Below are 22,914 nucleotides of genomic sequence, written 5' to 3'. Positions count from 1 at the left end.
GAAGCTAATAAACTTTAAGTTGCTTTTCTATTGTTTTCCTAAAACAATTTGACTTCCTTTCTGATAGCCTCAAATTCCTTCATTAAAAATAGAGTAGCTGGGAGCCAGAGGAAGAGCTGAACTTGAGCCAAGTTGTGCTTACAATGCCGCCTGCGTAAGATCACATTTTTATCCTGATCCACGAAGACTCTTTAAAAGAATGGCAGGCAGACAGCTGCCAGTGCATGTCAAGAACAGCTCGGGAGCCAGTCTCCTCCAGCATCGGTCCTTCAGGCTGGAGGGGATCTCCGGCCAGTGAGCCCGTGTCAAACCACAGCAGGAGGCTGAGTTCCAGGGAGCAGACTGGGGCATGCTCACCTGCCCAAAGCGTCCTCCCTCAGACACGGATCTCTTCTGGGAGCTGAACGGGGACAGAGAGGTGGGCTCCAGCTAAGACAAAGGGGCTGTGCTGAAGCAAACTCTTTAGTCAGCCACCTGCTCCTCCCTCCACCTGTGCAGGCTCTGCAAAAAGAGGTAACACTGTTCTTTCTTTTCTTCTCACTTTGCGAAACATATTTATGTATATACGTACGCATACTATGTTTGTGTGAAGCAGCAGTTCATCTAGGTGGAAATTTATAGGACAAGGTGAATGTCTGGTAGCTGGGTAGATGAGGATTTCTTGCTTGAAAATGGCTTGTTCATCTTGTGGACAAATCTTTTAGGATCTCCACGGTTTGGTTCCTCCAGCTGTAAAGCAAGGAGTGCGTTTATTATTGCGTTATTATTTGCAAAGCACTTCTCAACTACTCAGAGATGCTGCAGAGTTGGGAGGCGGAAGCAGCGTTTGATTTCCAGTAACACAATGTGGACAACTAAGCATATACTTTGGGATAGATGGTCATTTCTTCTCAGGAAGATGAAGTCCTCTTCCATTTTTTCCTGCTGAAAACTTTATTGGCAGGCAATGCTGGCACACAGTGACGTTTCACATCTTTTTGTTTCTTGTTTCCTCTTTTCTCATTCTGGTACTGAGCTGCGTGGTGGTTTCAAGCTCAGCTCCACCAAACTGCTCTCTCCTTCCCCTTCCTCAAAAGAAAAAGGGAAGAAAACAATGAAGAAGAGCTCATGCGTTGAAGTAAGGACAGGCAGACTGCTCACTAGTTACTATCATGTGCAAAACAGACTCAGCGTAGGGAGGTTAATATAATGTATTGCTTATTAATGACAAACTAGAGCAAACTAAAATCACACTTCAACCCCAATCACCCTTTTCTACCTCCTCCCCCTGAGCAGTACAGGGGAACAGGGACTGTGGTCAGTTCATAGTCTTTCATCTCTGCTACTCCTTCATGGTCACAGCCCATGCTTCCACAGACCTCCTGCTCCACCACGGACCTCTCCTGGGCTGCAGCGAGCTGCTGCTGCGTGCCTGGAGCGCCTCCTGCCCTCCTCCTGCACCGACCTAGGTGCCTGCAGGGCAGTTCCTCTCACATCTCTCACCCCTTTCTCCCAGCTGCTGTTGCACAACAGATTTTCCCTTCCTTAACTCCTCTCTCCCAGAGCACACCCAGCGTTCCTCATGGCTCAGCTATGGCAGCAGCGGGTCCCTGTTGGAACAAATGGAGCTGTTCTGCTCTGATGTGGGGCAGCACTAGGCTCTGCTCACAGAGGTCCACCTCTGCAGCCTCTTCACTACAAAAAGCTTGCCACACAAGCCCAATACAGGCTGGAAAAAAACTGAAGGGAAAATGTCCATATATAATTACATCAACAGGGATTTTTTTACTAAGGGAGGAATAGCAACTATAAAACTATCCCCCATCATTTGAGGACCTATCATCACATGCTATTCCTGCTCCCTTGGGCCAGACCTGTCTTTGGAAATTTGCCTTTTGCTGGAGGATGCCTTCAAGCAGCCTCCCGAGGTCTAATCTATAACTGAGAACTTCTTTCTCTTTCCTTCTCTTTCAATCATACCCACGGCAGGGGATTTTGCATAAAATGCTTCACCAGGAAGGTAGTATCCACTGGCACTTCAGAGAGCGTACTTAGCTGTGTCCACCCAGCATGTGACAACATAAAGAGACGGAGTAACTGCAATGCTGGCCAGGCGTCAGAGATAACATACCTACAAGAATTTTCTGTCTCAATCACTGGTGGTGACAGAGAGGTGTCCGAAATTTCTCAGTGCAGTAGATCTGATATATTTCCCAAGCACAAAGCTCTCTGTAACAGCAGGACAGAGTGAGATATTTTACTTTCAGGCAATCTCTTGAAGTTCTCGAATCTCAGGAGAATGTTTACTCACATTTGAAACAGCCTTACAGCAAAGCCAGATGCTGCAAGAGCATCTGCTTTATGTGAAGAAGCTCTTTCCTGTGTGAGCTCTCATGTACATTACTGCATGTTTGCAGACCTTCTACGTGCCTTGTGTCGGCTTGCTCTCCTTGTTTGTTTAAATCTCTGACACAGAATGAATACTCCATTAAATAACCATGGGATCAATGCTGAAAAAGTCATCATGCTGAAACTCTGTGCAGGATTTACCTGACTTCTGCGTGAAAGGGAGCAGCTCTGATAAGGCAATAAGGGAAGTGCAGGAAATAGAATGAAAAGGGGACCTCTTGGCTTATCAGCTTCAATCCCTTTGAGTAACAGGCAAGTACAAAACAAATGGCCTTTTCTAAACTTACTAAGCTCTATCCTAAATCTCATTAGGTTTCTGCCCTCACTTCTGTTACTAGAATGCTGTTCCAGCACCTCCTCCTCTGCCCTGTTGCTTAGAAACCTTCTGATTTCCAACCTAAATTCATTCATGGCCAATTTATATCTATTTATTCTTATGCCACATTGCCCTTTAGCATATGTAGCTCTTCTCTCTCCCTAGCACTTACTTGCCCAACCCCCAATTCTAAGAAGTATTTATAGGCAGCAAATCTCTCCTCTGTTAACGTTTGTTCTGCCAGACTAAGTAACCAAGCTCCCTCGTAGTAGTCACCCTGCAGGCACGTCACACCGTGTTTTAATTACTTCAGGTAGCTGCAGTAGCATGAAGTTCAGTGCAAAATAATGAATGTAGGAAAGCTTGTACTCGTACCTCATCTATTTTCAAATCAGCTCAAATATCTGTTTGCAGTCACTTCTGTGACTGCTAAGTAAACATACTCTTGGCTGAGAGACACTTTCCATTCCTCTGATCACCCTGTTGCCTTTCTTTGCACCTGTTCCAGGCTGAACGTCTTTCTTGAACATGGGCAAGCACTGCACACACTGCTCTGGTGGGGGTCTCACATCCTCTTGGACAACATTAATCTTACCTGCTGCCAGTGGAAATAAATACTTCTGTGTCCTAGGAGCTCACCTGCCATTTCCACCTGCACATCCCATCGCTGGTTCCTCCCCTGGTGACCTTTGCCCAGGACTTTCCCCTTCTCTGTCATGCCAGCTAGGAACTTCCAAAAGCCAAGAGAGATTTTCATTACTCTCTCAGCAGCAAGGTCCTAGTGTGTGTGACTTTGTATTTTCCCATTTAAACCTCATCTCAATCACTCCCGTCGTAAAGAGCCTTCAGTTCTCCTGGTGCTGGAGTCCACCTCTGCCCCAACAATACCTCCCAGCTTTCCTATATCAGCAGATTTCAGTAGCGTTTCTACTTTCAGTGTCAAGGTAATTAACACAAACATTTAGAAAGATCAGTCCTAAGTACAATCTTTGATCAGCCTCACAGCTAACTTCTCTTCAGCCTGCTAGGGAACTGGTGTCTCAATCCCATCGGCCTCTTACTCGCTTGAGGATTTCTCTAATAATCCCTGTCTTCTTCAGCTGAATCCTTTACATTAATTTGCTTCTTCTAGGACACCGTATCTTGTGCCTCACTGAAGTCTATGTAGATACAGTCTGCTATGTTTCTTTTACCAAGAAGATCAAGAATCTTACCCTCAAAAAACCATTTACTTCTGATCAAAAGATGGTGCATGTTGTTCTATTTTTCCCTTACCTCCTGTATTTCTCTTTTCCTTCAAAATGCGTTCTACAGCACTACAGAACTGCTGAGATTCGCAAGCTGCACACAGCAACTGTCAGCTGTTCATCTCATTCCCACTGTCTAGGGGAATAGTCTCTTCCACTTGCTCTCCTCATTCAAGCCATAAAAGTTTTCCATAGCAGTTGTTTGGGGAAGGGAGGAAAAATCCTTCTTCCCAGCTCACCAGTGGAGCTGGAGAAGCTGCCTGTGTTCCCCAAAAGAGGTGGCAATAGCAAAGAGGAGGAAGGGCACACTGAGGGTGTGGCATAGACATCCATACAACATCTCCACTCACCTGTCTTTTGCATCCCACACTGCCTTCACCCACTTCCCTTCAGTGCATCAAAATTCAAACAGTTCCCAACATCACCAAAAAAAAAAAAAAAGCTCATAACAGATACCTCGTGAGCACAATGTGCGTGTATCTGACATGAAGCTTTTCCCCATGTTCATTCAGTAAAACTACAGCATATCTGTTCGATGGTAGGGGAAGGAGTATGCCACACTGGAACAATGCTCAATTAAGAAATACAAAAGAACAATCAAGAAAAATCAGATCTGGCCATCCTGAGTATACAACAAAGGTTCAGCAAGGCAGGGAGCATATGTTGCATTTCAGACAGCTTGCTCACAGCAACTGCATGTGAAAAATACCTGACAAGCCCAAAGCCATCTACAAGCTAGAGCTGTATTACTAACATCTGTTTTGGACATCTCTGTGATGAAGTCCTTGACAATTTCACTGGCATAAAATCGATGGGATAATCACAGGTATAACGTTGCTATGCAGGAGAGAGACAAATCAGCTCCAGAAATATTCCTATTTTCTTCGAAGTCATAGGAGATCCTTCAATAAAGTTAGAAATGTAGTGGAAACAATTATTGGTTTACTGAGCTTATGGGAACTTACTGCATGTCTTGCAGTAGTCAGGACATGCAGTAGTGGGAGTGAGATTTGCCCTCCTGAAAAGGAGGAGCATTCTTAGCTTCAGGGTGAGACTGCCCACATAGGGCATGTATCCAGAGTAGCTTCTGCACAGCTCTATCCCTGCATAGCATGGCCTCCAATCTTCTGAATTAAGGGGTACTAAATTAGCAGGAGAACAATGATTAGATTATCAGAGTTATTAAAAGAGTTATCATGACTTATAAGTTATATTATTCTAATAAGAGTTGTCAGTCCCGTGGTTTAGTCTCTGGGGTACCTTTGCTTCATGATCCACACTAGCTGCTGTACAGAGACAACTGGGGAGTTATGTTCTGGGTGGGAGATAGGAAGCCCAGGAAGGACTCCTGGAGGAACACCAGCAAAAGCTTGTGCGTAGCAAAACAGTCTTCTAAGCAAACTGCACTCCCCTGATACTGATTCTTTCAGACCAGCCTTTCTTTACTAAAGCCAGAAGATATTTCTGATTCACCCTCATCTCTTGGCCCAACACACAGGATTCAGAAGCTCAATTTGACACGTACATAAAATGTAAGACCTCAGTGTGCCAAAAGCATTTCTAAGAAAGGCCCAAATACTCATGCATCAGAGAGTGTGTGTGTATGGAAATGTGGGAGGTTGTCAAAAACCACCTCGCTTGACAAGCGGGTTGTTCTATATGCATCAGTAAGGGGACCTAGGACACCTTCCTGGGAAGCACTAAGTGCCTTGTGGGACAAGGCAGCAGCTATGCTCCAGCTCCTTACTTGGAGAGGTGCAGGACCTCGCTCCTCACAAATTCTGCTTTGCCTAATCTTGAATGAGTCAGAAAAATATCCTTCACTGATGTCCTGTACAGAAGAAACTTCTCAGGTTCTGGCTGGGGTAGCTGTGGGGCAACCCTGTCTCTTTTCATTTAAGGAAGACTTAGACCATGGCACATTATCTGAGGGAGGAGGTGCAAGGAGTAGCAGCAGCAGAAACTGGAAGGGACAGGGAGAAGGCAGCAGAGAGTGCATCCTGTCAGTATGGGGAGTGTGGCACAGGGACAGGCTGAGAATGGAGAGAGAGGAATAAAACCCATGGTCTTTAAAGGAAAAACAACAGGAAACTAGGTTTGAAAATAGAAAGATTAAGCTGGAGGTTGTGGGAGAGACAAGAAAAGTAGGTGAAGAAAGAAGGGGAAAGGCACAGAGGCGGTGGGGAAGACAGAAAGTGACATGGAAAGGGGGTGGAGAAAAAAGAAGGGAAGAGAGAGAGAGAACCATACCAAAGGAATAAAACCAAGCAACTGAGAAGAACAAAGGATTCAACTCAATTACAGGAAGAAAGAGTGCTAAAGCAAGGAAAGGAGGCAGAAGAAAAGACACTGGAAATCAGGTAAGTAACCATGAGGGGGAAATAACTGCAGGAGCATCAATAGGGAGATCAGGCTGTTAGACTCCAGGGTAAAGTAGCACGAGGGGAAGAGATGGACTTGGTGAGGCAGAAAAGAAGGAGAAGCAAAAATAACTTCAGAATTCTGCATTTTCTTCCTTTACTCTCCAAAACATTCCCACTAGTAACAAGGTGGCTTTGCAGCATTTAAAAAAATTACACTGCTTTTGCCACAGGCACTGACAGAACTGACGGAGGAGCCTCCTTGCAGTGAACATGGACACCAAGAGACTTAAACATACGGGAAGGCAGGATAAAATCTCCAAGTACCCTCAGACATAATAATGTGCAAACAGCAGTTTCTCCTAGATCCTGTTTCAGCACGCTGCCAGGCTGCTCTAGGGAGTGTGGTGAAGGGAACTCTTACCTGTGAGAAGCTACCAGGGCGTAAGCGCTTTGTCAAGCGTCTGCTTGAGCTGCCTATATTCCAGAGCACATAGGATAGTTTGAAATGTTGCAGCTTCTTTTCCTTGAGAATATTCTGTCCGGGCCAGTTTGTGGCATGGACCCTGGGAATGCAAGTCAACTGCAGGAAAGTGCCTTGCTCGCGTTCCCCAGTCGTATGTACAGCACGCACCGCTGTGGGTGGAATGCTTTTCTTCTCCAGCACTACACTGCTCAGAGCAGCCTCAGCACAGAGGCACACAGATCGAGGGATAAACACTCACCCCCACTAGCAGATTCCTCTTCTTATTTGCCTTCCAAACTTTTTTCCCCTTGCATTTTGAATAATTATCCTATTACACTTCCATAATTTAACATCTCTTGCATGTTTCAAATAGCCCAGCTTGGAAATAACCTTATAGTTCCACCTGGAAAGAAGCAATGACTGAATGCAAAGGTTATCTGGTAATTGCCACCTCTGATCCAGCACAATTTCTTTGGTAACCCCTTTCATTTCCCAAAGGGTCGTTCTACTCATCATTCGTAGCATCTAATGAATGAGCTTTGTGATCTTCTGCTTTTAACAGCTCAAGTAAACTGAGGCAATACCTCTGTCCCTGAAGTACTGCGCAAATCCATCAGAGGATGATGTAAATAGCATTTCTGGATGAATTTTAGACCCCCCCCAAAAAAAAAACCTCAAACAACTAACAGGCTAAAACAGCCTTAATTGCTGAAGTCTTCCCTCATGCTAAAATCTCAGTGAAGCAGCATGCGTGAAAAGTTTTCCCTGCTGCTCCTTATGTGATCCTCTCCTTAAGGCTAAAGAACATAACACATGTGATATGTGTCTGAATATCTGTGTACAGGTAGGAGTGGGTTAAACTGTTATTCAGAATTCTCATATCCTTGCTGTTTTTGTGCTAGAAGCCAAACATTTCTGCATCAGCTAGTCTTTTAAATATCTACTCTGAGAAGAAAACAGAATCTTTTTGACTTTCTTCTCTCTTTCCTTGAGAGCTAAACAATAGTTTAGGAGAACTCCTGAGGGCTCGGGGTTTAAAATACTCATCAGAATCTGGTTGCTTGGGAACTATGTTAAGTATTCCTGCTACTGTAAGTATTTGGGATTTGTTTTTGTTTTTCCACTCAACGGAATATATTATCACAATTCTTTAGTATTTTGGACTTCCACATGAAAAATTTAAATCTTGCCAGAAGATACAGAACCTCCTACCCAGCCTCTCTTCTCTTTCTGACCTTCAGACAGATTTCACTCATTCTGCACGTTTGTCCTTGTTCTCTGACTTATCTCAAAGCATTGAAGGAATGAGTAATTCAGCTCTATTCCAGGTCATTAGGGAGCAGATTTCAGAGACTGCTCCGCACCTCGGGTGCTGCTGTATGAAGCACGAGGACAGAGACTTAAAATTAGAAATAGTTCCCAGAAGGCACCAGAGAAACTTCAATCTTCAAGCTAAGAATTCATAAAGAGAAAAATAAATCAATTTTATGGCTATTGATAAGCAACAGAGAGGTCTCTCTAAGCAATGCACTAACAGGCCAGCTCTTTCCTGAAAGAGAGAAACATTCATGCTATGCAGCAAGAAATGAATGTAGAGATGCATGCCTCTAAGTCTCTCCAATATATTTTCCAAGAAGTGTCAGTGGTTTTTTAATGTAAGAACTAAGAGTTATATACTTACATTTCCATCTTTCTTCATTACCTTTGTCCTGATGGACATACTTTGAGAGTAGCTGAGAATTTCCGTACAAAGAAGCTCTTCTCCCTTAGAAGAGGAAAAGCTGGCAGATGTCTTTGTCAGGGCACAGAGTGGCCACAGAAGCAGCAGTCCAGCCAGGGTGTTCCAAAGCAACAAGGTCTGGTGAAAAAGGGAGACAATAGTGGCATGGGAGAAAAACTATATCCAGTTTAAAATCTCATAGATCTATCCAAGAAAACTGGGTTTTATTCTTGCTATTTACTCCAATGTCCTATGCCATGGTGAGGAAAATCATTCAATCCATTTTTGTTCACAAAGGGTCCCCCAGTGGTGCCTCTTAGATGCCTGAATTTTAGATGTGGTCTAACGGGAGAAACTGATAAATGCTCCTGCTCCACTGTTAAGCAAAGAGAGCTCTGTGTTGAACATATGTTATATAGGTCTGAGAACATGGAGGGAAAAAAAAAAAAAAAAACAGATGAGCAACATCTCCAACCAGCTTCTGAAAGTAATGAACATTTCTTATCTTAATCTCTGACTCCATCTCCATACCTCCAAGTAGTAATGAAAATAAGTAAAGAAATAATTGTGAAGCAATCAGGTACTGTTGAGATGAAAGCCGTAGGAAAATCCATGAGGAAACAAATAATTCTGTCTTTTGAATCGGACTTGAATAATGTACAGTAAATGAGGCACAGGCCACCCACTGAACAATAAAGAGAAAACAAAACACTGAATAGCTGCTGTGCAAGAAAGCCCCAGCCGGGCTGGCAGAGAATGAGACAGGCATCCTGTACAAAGAATGAGGTGACAATGTGAGGATGTGGTTAAAGGCTCATAGCTATGAGGCACAGGCACAAAGAGATTGAATTAAGATTACTTAGAAAAGTAGCAACTTGATAACTCTTTACCACTTAGTTTTAAAATTTTAATATTAGTTGTTATTAAATGGGTATATATCTGTAGATACATGCACATATGCTGAGTGTATAAAATAATCTGCTCACAAGCCACAGCCATACTCTGCTCTGAATGAGAAACTAAATACTTGGAGGCAAAACTACAGCAACGAGGCCGGGATGTGAAAGAAATCCTATGGATCTTTGGACAGAAAGAAGAAATGTGATTTGACAAGGTATTACTAAGTGGGAAGTGGACAGCTGCTGAAAATTTCCCCGTTCTAAAGATGAAAGTGCTAGCAACCTGAGTGCTGTAGAGAGTTAAGTAATCAAAACAGCCAAACAGCTGAGGCAAGGGTCCAGAGGACGGAAGGGGTAGGCCGAGGGGAGAAGGGATGCAGTAAGTCTGAACTTCAGCCTCTTACATCTTACCTCTACGGTCACTTTTACTTCAACACTGCTCTGAGTTGCATCTCATGCAGTCTGTGAAACAGCCTAAGCCCATGTGGGCTGTTTTTTTTACCACTATATCAGGTTCAATGTGATGCTTACCGTCACCTCCATGTCTCCTTTCACCAGCCTCCCCCCACTGACAGCACAGCGCTCATAAACAGTTTCTGTCAGCAGAGCTCAGAAACTGCTTTACTATGGCAATCCCCACATTTGCCAACGTGTTTCTGCCTTCCAGAGCTCCCTCGGCCTTGTTTGGCCGTCCTTTCTCCGGTACACAGCACTGCCCAATTTAGTATCAGTTGCAGATACATCTAGGTTAGCTTCTCCCTACAGAGATAAATAAACTGTCAAGAGCACCGAGCTCTGTAATTCCAAAATGGATGCTCTTCAGCATGTTGGTTGAGGAATAAGGAATAATATCCATCAGCCTGTTTGTAGCGTTTACATCAGAGAGAGAATTGATTTTTTTTCTAGCAAAAAGCGTATCTGTGCCTTTATTTAGCTTATCCCAAGTCCAGTTCTATTACATTTGTTTGGCTAAGGGCCGACATTTGCAAGGCACAGAGAGAATCCCAAGAGAACGAGAGGGTGCTCCCTGCATGCTAAGTATAAGCCTGGATGCCACTACCACGTAACTATTTGAAGCAGGCTTTCAAACACAGAGGGACAAATTCATTCCTCAGCTGGACCCAGATGAGTTCAAGGTCTTCTCTGTTTTTAGTCTCCTGTATCTGCATCAAGCAGAGCTCGGCTTTAATGCCTAGGTTACACATGAGCACAATTTGACTACAGATAAGAAAAAGAAAACAAAACCAAGAACATTAGATATCCTGAATAGGCGAACAATAATAATTCAGCAAACGGGGAGTCAGCAGTTTCCACCATCACTTCAAATGAAAATATTCCACAGTAATACCATCCTGTGTGTGTGTAACACGTCCCTGACGTATGCACTTGGAGGTGTTGAGTGAGCTCCCTCTGTGCCCGTGTGCATCAGGAGGTGACAGGTCATTCGGCTCCCTTATCTCCTCACCCACTCTCTTTTTTGTGAACTCTGAGATTTTCCACATTTGGAGAGCAGGGGGAAGGCACGCCCCATGAGGAATATAATGAGCTGTCTGCAACTACGAGCCGGGCCGTGGTCTGGGTATCAGCACGACCCCTCCAGAATCTGCAGTGAACTCAGGATGAGCAGAGAGATGAGAAGCATGGGATGGCTGCCTGCTGGGACGGGGGTGTTAACACAGAGCTCTGCCTCTCCTGTGAGATATGAGCAAAGGAGTCAAAGCCACTATCTCTGCTGCTTATTCAGGACAGGACTCAGAACCCAAGGAACTAGAAAGGAACCCAAGCAGATACGTCTGACTTCCTTTTTTAAGCAGAAAGGAACATGAGCCTATTAGTCCAGATCCATGCACAGATCAGAGCAACCACTTTGGCTACAGAACTGGCCCATTTCAGGCAGAAATTTATCGTAAACACATGTACATGCATATGAAGCAATAGGGATGGTGTTTCATAGAATCATAGAATCAGAAAAGTTGGAAAAAAACACTAAGGTCATCTAGTCCAACCACCGCCACCATGCCCACTAACAATGTCCCCAAGTGCCACATCTATGTGTTTCTGGAACATCCCCAGGGACAGTGACTCCACCACCACCCTGGGGAGCCTGTTTCAATGTATCACCGCTCTTTCTGAGAAGAAATTTTGGTAAGCTTTGGATGACAATGCCTGATGTGTCACTGCTCATTTCTTGTATATACATATGAAAGAGCCAATGCCAGTTAACTGGCAATCAAAAAGATACATACTGTGGTGGGCTTCAGCACTGCATTGATTTATGTCCCATGGCTCTTAAAAAGCCCCTAGAATTCAAAGCATTGCTCTCACACTGGAGAGAGCGTTTCTGAATTTATTCATCTTTTAATGTTGTAAGTCATGTGCCCCTAGAAAGCTCCCTGACCAGGTCCTGACAACAAAGGAGCACTGTATTTATACACTGAAAAGTCAGCTTCCTTTGGGACACTGACCCAGGCCTGCAGGCTCTGCAGCATTAACAAGACAGTCACCTCTTGGAAAACCACCGTTATGGTTCTGCCAGGCATCCCTGCTACAGGAGAGTAGCATGACGGGAATTTATCTTCAAAATCTTCAAAGATCATCCAGTTCCAGCCCCTCTGCTGTAGCAGGGTTGCCATCCACTAGATGAGGCTGCCCAGGGCCCCAGTCAACCTAGTGTCCAAGACAGTATTGTCTCGGGACACAAGCAAGAAGGGCATCAACTTGCCCTGTGGCTGTGGCCTGTAGAAGCAGATGTCCTAGTGTTATAGAAGCAGTGCTGTGTTGCTATCACAAAGTCTAAGAAGCAGTGCTACAGAGAAAAAGGCCATAAGTTTGCAAGTCACAGCCCCTGCACCCATGCTTCCAGTGACACAGTGACCTTGAACAAGCAGTTTGCGCATTTCTGCACTCAAGTGGGATGCTAAGAGACTGTACTGCTGCTAACAGGGGGCTGGAGATCGCTAAATGAAATGTAAAGCTGAAAAGCAAATCTGGGTTAACTACCTGGCAGTACAGAGCTGGAAGCCTCTTTCTTAAGTGTCTACAGGTGTGAACAGCCAAATTTACAGTGCTGGGAGCTCTCAGGTCTGGCTGCAAGCTGACATTTATTAATGTAGGGGAAAAGACATCTGCTGGGTGCCTCTGCAGTAGCTATCTATCTGCTGTGCCACAGGTTGCCTGGACCTGGTAGGATGTGACACAGCTGGAGGAAGGCAGTCCACAAGCAACTCCTAGGCATTGGCCTTGCTGCAGCTGGCCAGGATGCTCTGAACAGGACTGAATCTTTCAGTAGCTCAGAGTGGGGGACTGGCTGCATGGCCTTGAGCAAAATGCATTGACTTTGAATCCATTACTTTCTCCCTTCTCTGGGAATCACACTTTCCTCACACAAAGGAGCCCTTCTCTACACCCTCTCTCAGCCTGCCTGGAACTTGCCAAGGGAAAGAGGTGGCCTGAGAGAGGGAGAATGGTATTATAATCAGGCTCTCCACTTTATTTTAGAAACAGCCCGCAGAGATGTCAACCTCCTGTCACCTTTCTTGTGGGAAAAGTTAGCATGAAGTGTTGAGCTCTGCTATTTATATCACTGCAGATAGTCTCGCCTGTCTTCTAAAGAGGGGAAAACAGTGGATTCCTAACAACTCCTGGGGAATCAAACTCTCATAAAGAAGAAAACTGGGCAGGAATAGCCTTCTTGCCTCTTCGGGGTGACTTTCCTAGTGGTTCTCCACAGCCCCGGTCAGTCTGCCCAGCCCAGCTCACTTGCCAGAGCAAGAAGCAGAGATGCAAAATGCCTGCCTGCCATTCACAGCACGTGGCATCGGGAACAGGAGAGGCAAAACTGCTCTGAGAGCTACGAACTCTTCTCCTCTCACAGAGGAAGGTAGCGCAAGGAAAGGATAGTGGAGAGCCACACTTCGGTGGCGAGCCAGCCTGGCATACTAGCAGGTGCCGTCCTGTTGGGGTATTTTTATCTTGGAATTTGGCAGTCACAAGGCTCGGAGCTGGGTGGATGCCATGCTTGGTCTGCAGTTTTGATACTTGTTTTTTCCCAGCTTTAATTGCGTTCCAGGTGATGATTAAGGCAGAACAGCCACATCTCTGGGTTTATGCTGGGCTACGCTGGTCTTTGTCACATACACGTTTCACGCTGCCAAGATCTCCCGGCTGCGCACAACTCCTTTGTTGATCCAGCAGAAAGCTGCCAGCCAAGAGCACGACAGCACGGTGGCACAGCCCAAGACACTGCATGAATACGCATGACTGCTGTCAAGGCAGCCTGCTATCAGGTGCTGAGACCTCGCAAAGATACCCAAAGGAATTTTTCGCTGAGTCACGTTGGAGAGAGATGAGATTTGCCCAATTAAGTCCAAAGTCAGAATATAAAACGCACAGATGCTCACACGCTGAGAGGTCAAAGCATGTGGGGATAACAGTCTGGGAATGAGGAAAGGGAACTATATGGAAAATTCCCAAGAATAGTAAAGCCCTCCGAAGAAAGGCTAGGTCAGAGTCTGTCCTGCATAGCCTGGAAAAGCTGTCAGGAGGTGACAATAATTCTTTGCTTACTGGCAGCACAGAACTAGATGCTTTCATCTGTTGTTGTCAGAAGTCCTTTGACTGGCACTGCAAGAATAGCTCACTAATACCTAAAAACAGCTAAGTCAAAAGCACTGCACTAGGAAGGAATCACTTTCTCTGAGTATCCAACACTCGTTCTCTCGTGTCCACCTATCCCCTTGCAGCAGCCTCCTGGCTCTCTGGGGCTGCAGCAGGAACAACAGGAGGCATTCAGCTCCTTGGGCAGCCCCTCCGCTGAGCAGCCTGTGCAGGGGAGCAGCCAGAAGGGAAGGACAGAGGGAATGGCCCTGCTACCCATTCCAAGCCTCACGGCTGGCAACATTGGGTCATTTAGATTTACCTGCTTTTGAAAGATACGGTGCATCTGTGAGCCAAACAATTGACTGTCACTCTCATGTCCGGTGACGTTTTTTCCTTCTGGACTCCTCTTGCACTCATGTTTGCCAAGTTCATGTTCTGTACACACTGATTTTAATAGTTGCAAGTGTCTAGGTGTAGTAGCCTTCCCCAGGGGATGCCTTGTCAACAATCTGCAAAAAAAAAAAAAAAAAAAATCCTGGATTCAATGCAACTCTCTGTCAATATCTCCCATCACTGATTTATCAGTCTGTACTGAATTCCCCGGAGCTCACAGAACAAAGCCATACCATAATTTCCCCAGAACGCAGTAACTGCACCAAAGTCGTTTGGTGCAAAGTCATTTCAGAAGACAGGCCCTCTGATTTTTCAGTTTACCAGTGTGAATAGGGGGAGAGTTAGCAAGACACGATGATTTTGTGTTGCTGCTCCTCTGGTTCTTGGCTGGCAGCAATAGAAACAGCTTCAGCATAGCCCAGCAGCCTCCAGGATCTACATTCACATGACTGCAGCACGTCTGCCAGCAAAGAGCCACAGCCCATCCTTGGCTTCCCTCTATGCCCCTTCCTTCTCCCTCCTCACACAGCTTCCAACAGGTGGAAGGGCAGCAGGAGATCACCTCCCATCTCCTTTCCTGGGAAATCCTCAGGGCAGCCCTCAGCAGCACCAGCAGCTTAAGGATTCAGCTTTTGATCTTTGTCCCATCCATCCTTGCAGATTGACACTCCGCACATACAAGTAATGGTGTAAATCATCGTGTGCATTGCCACATTAAATTATACCAGTTACATAGCTGGAGGAGGAGTATCATTCTTTCAGCAATCATATCTCTGTGCTCTCCAGCTTTTGCTCACAGGAAATCTACACAATATTACTGCAGTAAATTTCCAGTGTTTAACAGTGCCTACTCTCCGCAGTCGTGGTTGCACGGTAAAAACAACTGGTTCTCAAATATGAGAAGAGGGAAAACAGAGGAGCGTTAACACTTTTGGTCCCTATAACTTTGAGATTTACCTAGTCTAGTGTTTTTAGTATTTCATCATCATGATTACTAAGTTTGCATATATTTATTACAAAGACATTTTCAAAAAGAGTTAACTGTGGGAGAGCATTAACTTCAAGTTAATTCTGCCCACTGTACAGAGCCTCGCCCCTAACCCATGCACAACAAAGAGCGTCTCAGCACCCTGGGAAGGTACGTGCAGTGAGTGTAACTGGATCAAATTATCACACAAGAGCCCCTCAACAGACAGATTTAACCCATCATTCTCTTTTTACCCAGGGGGTTAAGTGACTTGGCCAGAAACAATCTGGTAGTCAGAAACAAAACCGAAGTAGGCTCTCCTACATCCTGACTTTGCAGTCATAGTACCAGCCCAACTAACCTTTCCTCCTCTCAGCAACCACCTTCCAAATGCTAGTTGGAAAGTACTGCAGGGAGGCTTTTTTTCTTTGCCTGTATCATTTGAACAGTGAATATTGTCTCAGGGCTTAGGAGGAAGGAACAAGATCCATCATCTTGACTTGGCAGCAGTTCCCTCTTGGGCAGATATGGCAGAGTGGCTGCAGGCTAGGTTTATAACACTGAAACCAAAACGGTTCAAACTTGCAATGAAACATCTGGAACTAGTCATACTGCCAAACCAAAGCAAAACCTATGGGCAAAAGGAAGGTTTTCCACGCATTTCTCTCAGTGGTGACGCCAAGCTCAGAAACAAAGCCCAGAGCTGCAGACACTATGCAAAGGCAACATATGAACGTGTCCAGGCAGTGCTGAGACCAAGCTGTATGCTCCAGCCTTACCTCCCAGAGGATCAATCCATTTAGGGATTCTCCAGAGTGCTGTTTGCAGACAGATGAATACTGCTTTAACTACACAGTCCACAGGGGACACAGTATGCAGACTGTGGTGAAAGGACTTCTTGAAGCAAGAAAAAGTCTGGCTCACCCTCAAAATTTTAGTAGCTCATTTACAGATTGCAGTAGGATCATGCTAAGAAAGTCCCTTTCTGTTTCAGTAACTGAATTAAAAAAAAAAAAAAAAGCCAGCCAACACACATTGCCTTCAGTGGATGTGAAACAAAGTTTTCAGCAAACATGAACTCGTTGATTTCGGATCAAATAAAAACATTTCCTTTGACACAAGATAAATCATTTCACTCCATGCATCCCTAGCTGGACATTTCCTAACCTTAGAATCACTCTCCTTTATTTTCTCTCACAGAGGCTGTCTCCAGTTCTGCCTTCAGGACTTCCACCCACTCCAAGTGAGCAGAAATGGGGGATTGGAGCTTCCTGGGAGAGTTCCTCGAGGAGGTCCACAAGCACTCCACAGTGGTGGGGAAGGTCTGGTTGACTGTGCTGTTCATCTTCCGGATGCTGGTACTTGGTACGGCAGCTGAGTCTTCTTGGGGGGATGAGCAGTCCGATTTCATGTGTGACACGCAGCAGCCTGGCTGCGAGAACGTCTGCTACGACAAGGCCTTCCCCATTTCTCACGTCCGGTTTTGGGTCCTTCAGATCATCTTTGTCTCCACCCCATCCCTGGTGTATATGGGCCACGCGATGCATACGGTGCGCATGGAGGAGAAGAGGAAGATGAAGGAGGCAGAAAGAGAGGCCCAGGAGATGAAAAACGATGGTGACACGTACTATCAGCAGAAGTGCCCCGTGGCAGAGAAGGCTGAGTTGTCTTGCTGGGATGAATCAGGAGGCAAAATTATACTCAGAGGCAGTCTGCTGAACACCTATGTCTACAGTATTTTGATTCGCACTGCCATGGAAGTTGCCTTCATTGTGGGACAGTACATCTTGTACGGGATCTTCCTGGAGACCCTGTATATCTGCCAGCGGGCACCTTGCCCCCACCCTGTCAACTGCTACGTTTCCCGTCCCACAGAGAAGAACGTGTTCATTGTCTTCATGTTGGCTGTGGCCGTGCTCTCCCTGTTCCTCAGCCTGGCTGAGTTATACCACTTGGGCTGGAAGAAAACCAAAGAGAGGTGCTCCCGTGCCTACAAGCCCAGCCCCAGCACAGCTCCTCGAAGGCTGGAGTCTGCCCCGCAGGTAGAAAGGGCCCAGATGTACACTCCCCCGCCAGATTTCAATCAGTGTTTGGCAAGTCCCAATGGGAAGTTCATCAGCCCCTTCAGCAACAAGATGGCCTCCCAGCAGAACACAGCCAACTTCGCCACTGAGAGGGTCCAAAGCCAAGAGGATGCTGCTGGGGAAGGGCCCTTCATGAAGTCCAGCTACATGGAGAGCCCAGAAGTAGCCAATGAATGTGCGGCACCTGCCCTCCCTGAGAGCTACTTCAATGAGAAACGTCGCTTCAGCAAGACCAGCCGTGCCAGCAGCAAGGCAAGGTCAGACGATTTGTCTGTGTGACCTGCCTCCAAGAGGGAGGAGGAGCAGTCTTAAGCGCTTAGTAAGACTTCTGCAAAGTGGACTGCAGACTCTTGCCACAAACCTCTCTCCATTTTAATGTCCTTTTCAGTGAACGTCATTGTCGTAATTCAGACAGCACCTCTCACAGCTTAAGGCAGGGGCAGTCCCTGGACAACACATACCTGGAGGTTGAAGAGAGGCACCAGTCTCCAGATGTGAAGTTCTCAGCCCGTGGGACTCAAGGGGACTGGGGACTCAGCAACCTTAGCCACAGGCTGGCACGCTCCTGAGGCTGCCTGGATGCTTCAAAAGTGAGGCAGCTGTCACTGCGACACTGTTCAGCAGATTGACTGGACCTCAACCCTCTCGTGTCCTCTTTGATGTCTATTTAACGTGTGCTAAAACAGGTGGGCAGTTATACTGAGCTGAAGCTTCTCTCACCTGCAGGGATCAGAAACACGCTTTTAGAAAGACTTCTTTTTCTTCGCCGTTTCTCTTTTTAACCCCACTCCCCTTCTCTACTTAAGCCCAGATATTTTAATGCAGTTTACTTATACAATAAACCCTACTTGAATTTTTGACACTGTGCATAAAACTCTTCCCCGTAGATAAGGATGCCTGTGGTCCCCCATGCACAGCTGCCTCACGTCTAACTTTGGAATCCCTTCCTCATTCTTAAGTCAGCAGAGCAGCTGGCCCCTTGGCCCTGGGATATCGCTCAGATGACTGGCTGATGAAGACTAGGGAATGTTCCCAACATACTTATGTCATCAATTATAAGCAAGACACTCACTAACAGAAATAGAGATTGTCCTGTGAGAACAGATATTCAACTACTAAAAAGAGAGGAATTATCACATGGAAACAAAGTGATTTTTCCCCTTTTTAAATTCATCTTTCAAGCAACTTGAATGCTGCCGAAAGGGTGCTACCAGCTGCCAACTTGGAAGAAAAACATCCTCTGTTTATCTGTAGAACAGGTTCAGCCTGTGTTTTCTTGCTACCACCCTACCAAAATACTTCAACATCTTTTTCAAGGAGCAAGAGTCCTGTCCAGGTCCTGCACATCAATGAGCTCCTGGCTGCTCTCTCAAGCCTGCCAGCCACTGCAAGCGGTGATATTTGCCCTCTCAGCAAATCTCTGTTCTGCAAACAGGTCATCTTCATCTGTACTGCTAGTGCATACAGTACAAGAAACACTCGCAGACCACCTCTTTTCACCACTGTAATCTCCCAGAGCAGCTGCTGGAGCCTCAGCACTGCACAGTGAGCATGGTGGGTGAGGTCTGCAGGCAGCTCCCACCCTAGACATATTTTCTCACTGCAGAGCTTACATACTGAGGCCAACCAAAGCCACACTGCTCCCTGTTGTTTACCCTGCACTGCTCTTTCTGACATGGGCTGCAGCTTCCCTGTGTTAGACTGTGTGAGTGAATGGCCTGGGACCAGCTTGTCAGGGGTCTGAGCCATTCCCTCTCCTAGGAGCTGCTACAAGTTTGTGAACACTTGCTCCTGCATAGTTCGCTTTGGTACAGTTCCGTGTACATGTGCATACATACTCATACATAGAAAGGGCAAAACCATTTTTTTTTGTTGGTAAGGTGTTTTATAAACATGTATTTTTTAATCTTGAAAAGACCTGTGTGCTCTTCTTAACATGTGATTTTAGTCAATCGCGCCTAGGTTTCTCCTAATAAAGTTCTAACTCCATCTCTTCTTGTTGGTGTCCTGCCTTTCACATGGCTGGAGAATGAGCTGCTAGCATCTATCAGGCTTCCAGCCAGCCTCTGCTGCTCAGGGATCACCCAAATTCCCATTGCCCAGAGTGGTAGACATGAGGGGATGGCTTGGCCAGGGGGATAAATAATAAACATTGGGAAATGATTGATTGACTAGCTAGCAGGAAACCCTCCAGCTCCCCTGCGTTACCAAGAAAGAACAGAAAGAGCTGTCTAGAGAGCAGCTGTCCTGCCTGGTTCCACCCCCTAGCAAGCACACTTCTGCACACACAGACCACTTGCTATCTGAGGCCAATCCAGCAGATAAAAGGTCCCCTGAGCACCTGATTGCTTGTCCATGGCCTTGAAAGGCTTTTTAAGATGCAAGGTCCTAAGAGACAGTGAGAATCCATGGCTAACCATCACTGCAGAGAGTTCCCATCGCTACTCAGCTCTCATAACGTGGTTTTCCAGCCCATCTCCCCGCCCATGCCTCCCCTTCCTATACCCAATCTGAACTTCATCCTTTGTTCCTGCTTTCTGGCTTTCACAGGCTCCCTTCTTCTGACCTTGGATTGCTCTGTCCACCCAAAGGAAGTGCCCTTCCTTCCTCTCTCCACACAATCTCCCATCCCCAGGGATTCTACATGCTGGGAAGCTGGAGACTAGTAAGGTACTGCACTCCAGCAAGGAGCCTGAAAGGAGGCATCAAGAATGAAACTGGAATTTGACAAGGATGCTGGAGCAAGGAGCTTTAGCTGTTAGAATCTGCAGGGATCAAAGGAGCGATGGTTTGGGGATTTTCAGCACAGATACAAGGATGTCACGTGGGCACCCATAGCCCCACAGTGCAGCAAGGGGAACTAATTAGTCCTTGTACAAATTTTTACTGGCATATGTACAGCCTTGAGTGTGTCCATCTCTTAGGGTGCCACGCTGGTGGAAGAGATATGCAGTGAGTAAGTCAGGAGCTCACTGAAGGCATATTCACAGATCACTTCCCTCGGATAACTTGGCTGTTAAGTAATATTGCTGACAAGCGGTGGTCCGAACTCGAAAAACTGTGTTACAGGCACTTAGAGAGGTAGTGTCTGGATAGCAAGACATGGTCAAAAAAATGAGAGTAAGGATTTTCTTTATGTTACTTCAGTCCTCCACAATCTAAACACGTTCACGGGTTGGGTTTTGGTCATCTTTGAGACCACAGGAGGACAATCACCCCATCCCAGCTCTCTGCTTGCCACATAAACACATGCACCGCAGCCAACAAGCTCCCTCTGTCACTCTTAACCTTAATGCATTCCTAGTTCTGTCTTCTAGGTAGAACAAGCAGGGAATAGTTGATGGATGGATGTTTGCACTGGCTGACAGACCATAAACTTATAACTTGTAGAATCTATTGTCAAGGCCAGAAAAGCTACCATATCACAATAGGAGGATATTTACTTCAGTCAGTAAGCAGAGAGTCTGGCCTGTCATTTCAGAGTTTGTATTTATTGCTTTGCACGAGATGGATGCATGGATGGACTATCTTATTGCTGTGGCCTAAATCAACATTACATTTTAAATTCAACCCTTGGATAGGCACTCAATATTTAAATGGCAGCATTACAAAGACAGTGCTCTGGGAAAAGAAAAAAAAAAAAACATCTGAGAACTTTTTATCCTGTATTTTTCCCTCCCTCCTCAAGAGCCTTACCTGCTGGGGCTAGCACAGTCTCTGAAAACTGTGACTTTTCCAGTGAGAGATGGAACTACCATTCAACAGAAATACTGACTCTTGTCTTCACCTCCATCAAATTCACACCTCAAATCGTTCCAGCATTTCCTTCTCTTAATGGTGTCTTAATGGTGTCAGAAGTCAATTCTGTCTTACAGTTGTTTGCTAATCAGCTGCAGAAAATGTGTATTTCACCAAGCTCTTAAAAGAGAAGTACTTAATACTATAGAAGGAAAAGCTATATTTAAAAATACAGACAATGCCAAAACTAACAAAGTAACAAATCAAGGCAAGGTCATGCCTGTAGTCTCTCTCCTCTCTCCAAAAAGCACAGTGGGACAGTTGAGTGGGGTAAGAGACAGATGTGGGAGATAGTGAGGGCAATACCTAAAATCAGTGGTTATCTGGAGCATGAAGGTTGAGCAAGTTGTTTCCTCTTTCAGAATATGTGAGCGAGGCAATACTCATGGAAACTCAAAGCTGACCTTTAAGATTGCTAAAATGGAACAGATGAGGAGATGCCAGACTACACAACCTTCCCTTAAATATTCTTCATAGAATTACTGAATATCCCACATCAGAAGGGACTCACAAGGATAGAATCACGGAACCATAGAATGAAATCATAGAATGTCTTGGGCTGGAAGGGACCTTAAAGACCATCTAGTTCAAACACCCTGCAGTGGAAATGGTTGCCACCTACTAGATGAGGCTGCCCAAGGCCTCGTCCAACCTGGATCACCAAGTCCAACTCCTGGCTCCACACAAGAGTATCCAAATTTCAAACCCTATGTCTGAGCACATTGTCCAATGGCTCCTTGAACTCTGGCAGCTTCAGGCTGTGACCACTGTCCCAGGGAGCCTGTTCCATGGCCTGATCACCCTCCAGAGGAAAAAAAACCATGACTTCAAAGTGCAAAACTAATAGCTTTGCTTTTGCCCTAAGAGTTTGTTGCTTGTATGGTCTAGATGATTAAGAGTCTTTCTGGGGATCACAGGAATGGTAATACCACATACAAATATATATAAAATATTGTCACAAAAATATGACAGAAAGAGGATCAAACGAACTTACAACACCCAGTGTAGTCAAGCAATTCAGAAATGCTTCCTTTTTCCTCCAGTGAGCACTGTTTTACAATTTTTAAAATGAGTTTTCTGAGACCACATTCACATGCCATCACTGGCTTCCCACAGATATTTCAGCAATTGAGTTTGATGGGCAATAGAGCTCTCAGAAAATGAACGACAGTCATGGAAAGCGTGTTTTAAATTCATATGTACAAATACTCACCCCAGACAGTTGTGCATCCCCTGAGCCATCAGGAAGCACAAACAATATTGTGTAACCAATCCTGCCAACCAGAAGCCTAAGAACACACCTTCACTGTACATGCCATAAACTTATACCAGAACATGTTTTAAGGACAGTTATGGAATAGATCCGTCAGAGTTAAATGTCCGAGAGAACTGTATTCCACTAGTACAGCTACACATTTAGCTGCCTTTCACAAAGCCCTAGGCACTACCTGAGGTGCTGCTGGGAGTCCCCTGCACCTACAAAAGGAGGTGTGTGGAAAAGGGGTGCAGATGGCCTGCCATTCTTGGCAGCTCACAAAGTCTCTGTGGGAAAGGTCTAATTTTCCATTAGCTATTTAACACAAGCACTTCTCACTATTTCGTGCTCCTGCACACAGGGCTTCAGAACATCCCTGCAAGCCCCTACACTTCACAGGCACACTACATAGCAGAAGTGTT

At 45.6% G+C, this 22,914-nt stretch overlaps 2 protein-coding genes across 6 annotated transcripts in view; one reads left to right on the top strand and one right to left on the bottom strand.

Annotated features, from left to right (window-relative positions):
• Positions 1-4,386, bottom strand: part of GJA8 (gap junction protein alpha 8) — a 51,142-nt gene extending 46,756 nt beyond the window's left edge. For 2 of the 4 annotated variants that reach the window (XM_021402576.1, XM_021402568.1), the window contains exons 1-2: positions 2,111-4,386; positions 572-1,068 (exon numbers count right to left, since the gene is read on the bottom strand). The gene's annotated coding sequence lies outside the window, so the exon portion shown is untranslated. Of the gene's footprint in view, positions 1-357; positions 489-571; positions 1,069-2,110 lie in introns of those variants that run through there. The other 2 variants (XM_021402551.1, XM_021402560.1) reach the window with 2 other exon arrangements.
• Positions 377-18,031, top strand: GJA5 (gap junction protein alpha 5). 2 transcript variants are annotated; one of them, XM_021402613.1, is made up of 2 exons: positions 377-513; positions 16,556-18,031. In XM_021402613.1, exon 2 carries the CDS (start codon positions 16,609-16,611, stop codon positions 17,716-17,718), a length of 1,110 nt encoding a protein of 369 aa, XP_021258288.1. In that variant the 5' UTR covers positions 377-513; positions 16,556-16,608; the 3' UTR covers positions 17,719-18,031. The 2 variants fall into 2 exon arrangements, with proteins under 2 accessions (XP_021258288.1, XP_021258295.1); XM_021402620.1 differs by lacking the exon at positions 377-513 and adding an exon at positions 6,193-6,311.

This window comes from Numida meleagris, chromosome 1, assembly GCF_002078875.1.
Source record: "Numida meleagris isolate 19003 breed g44 Domestic line chromosome 1, NumMel1.0, whole genome shotgun sequence".
NCBI classification, from domain to species: domain Eukaryota; kingdom Metazoa; phylum Chordata; class Aves; order Galliformes; family Numididae; genus Numida; species Numida meleagris.
This window is presented reverse-complemented; position numbering and strand designations above follow the sequence as displayed.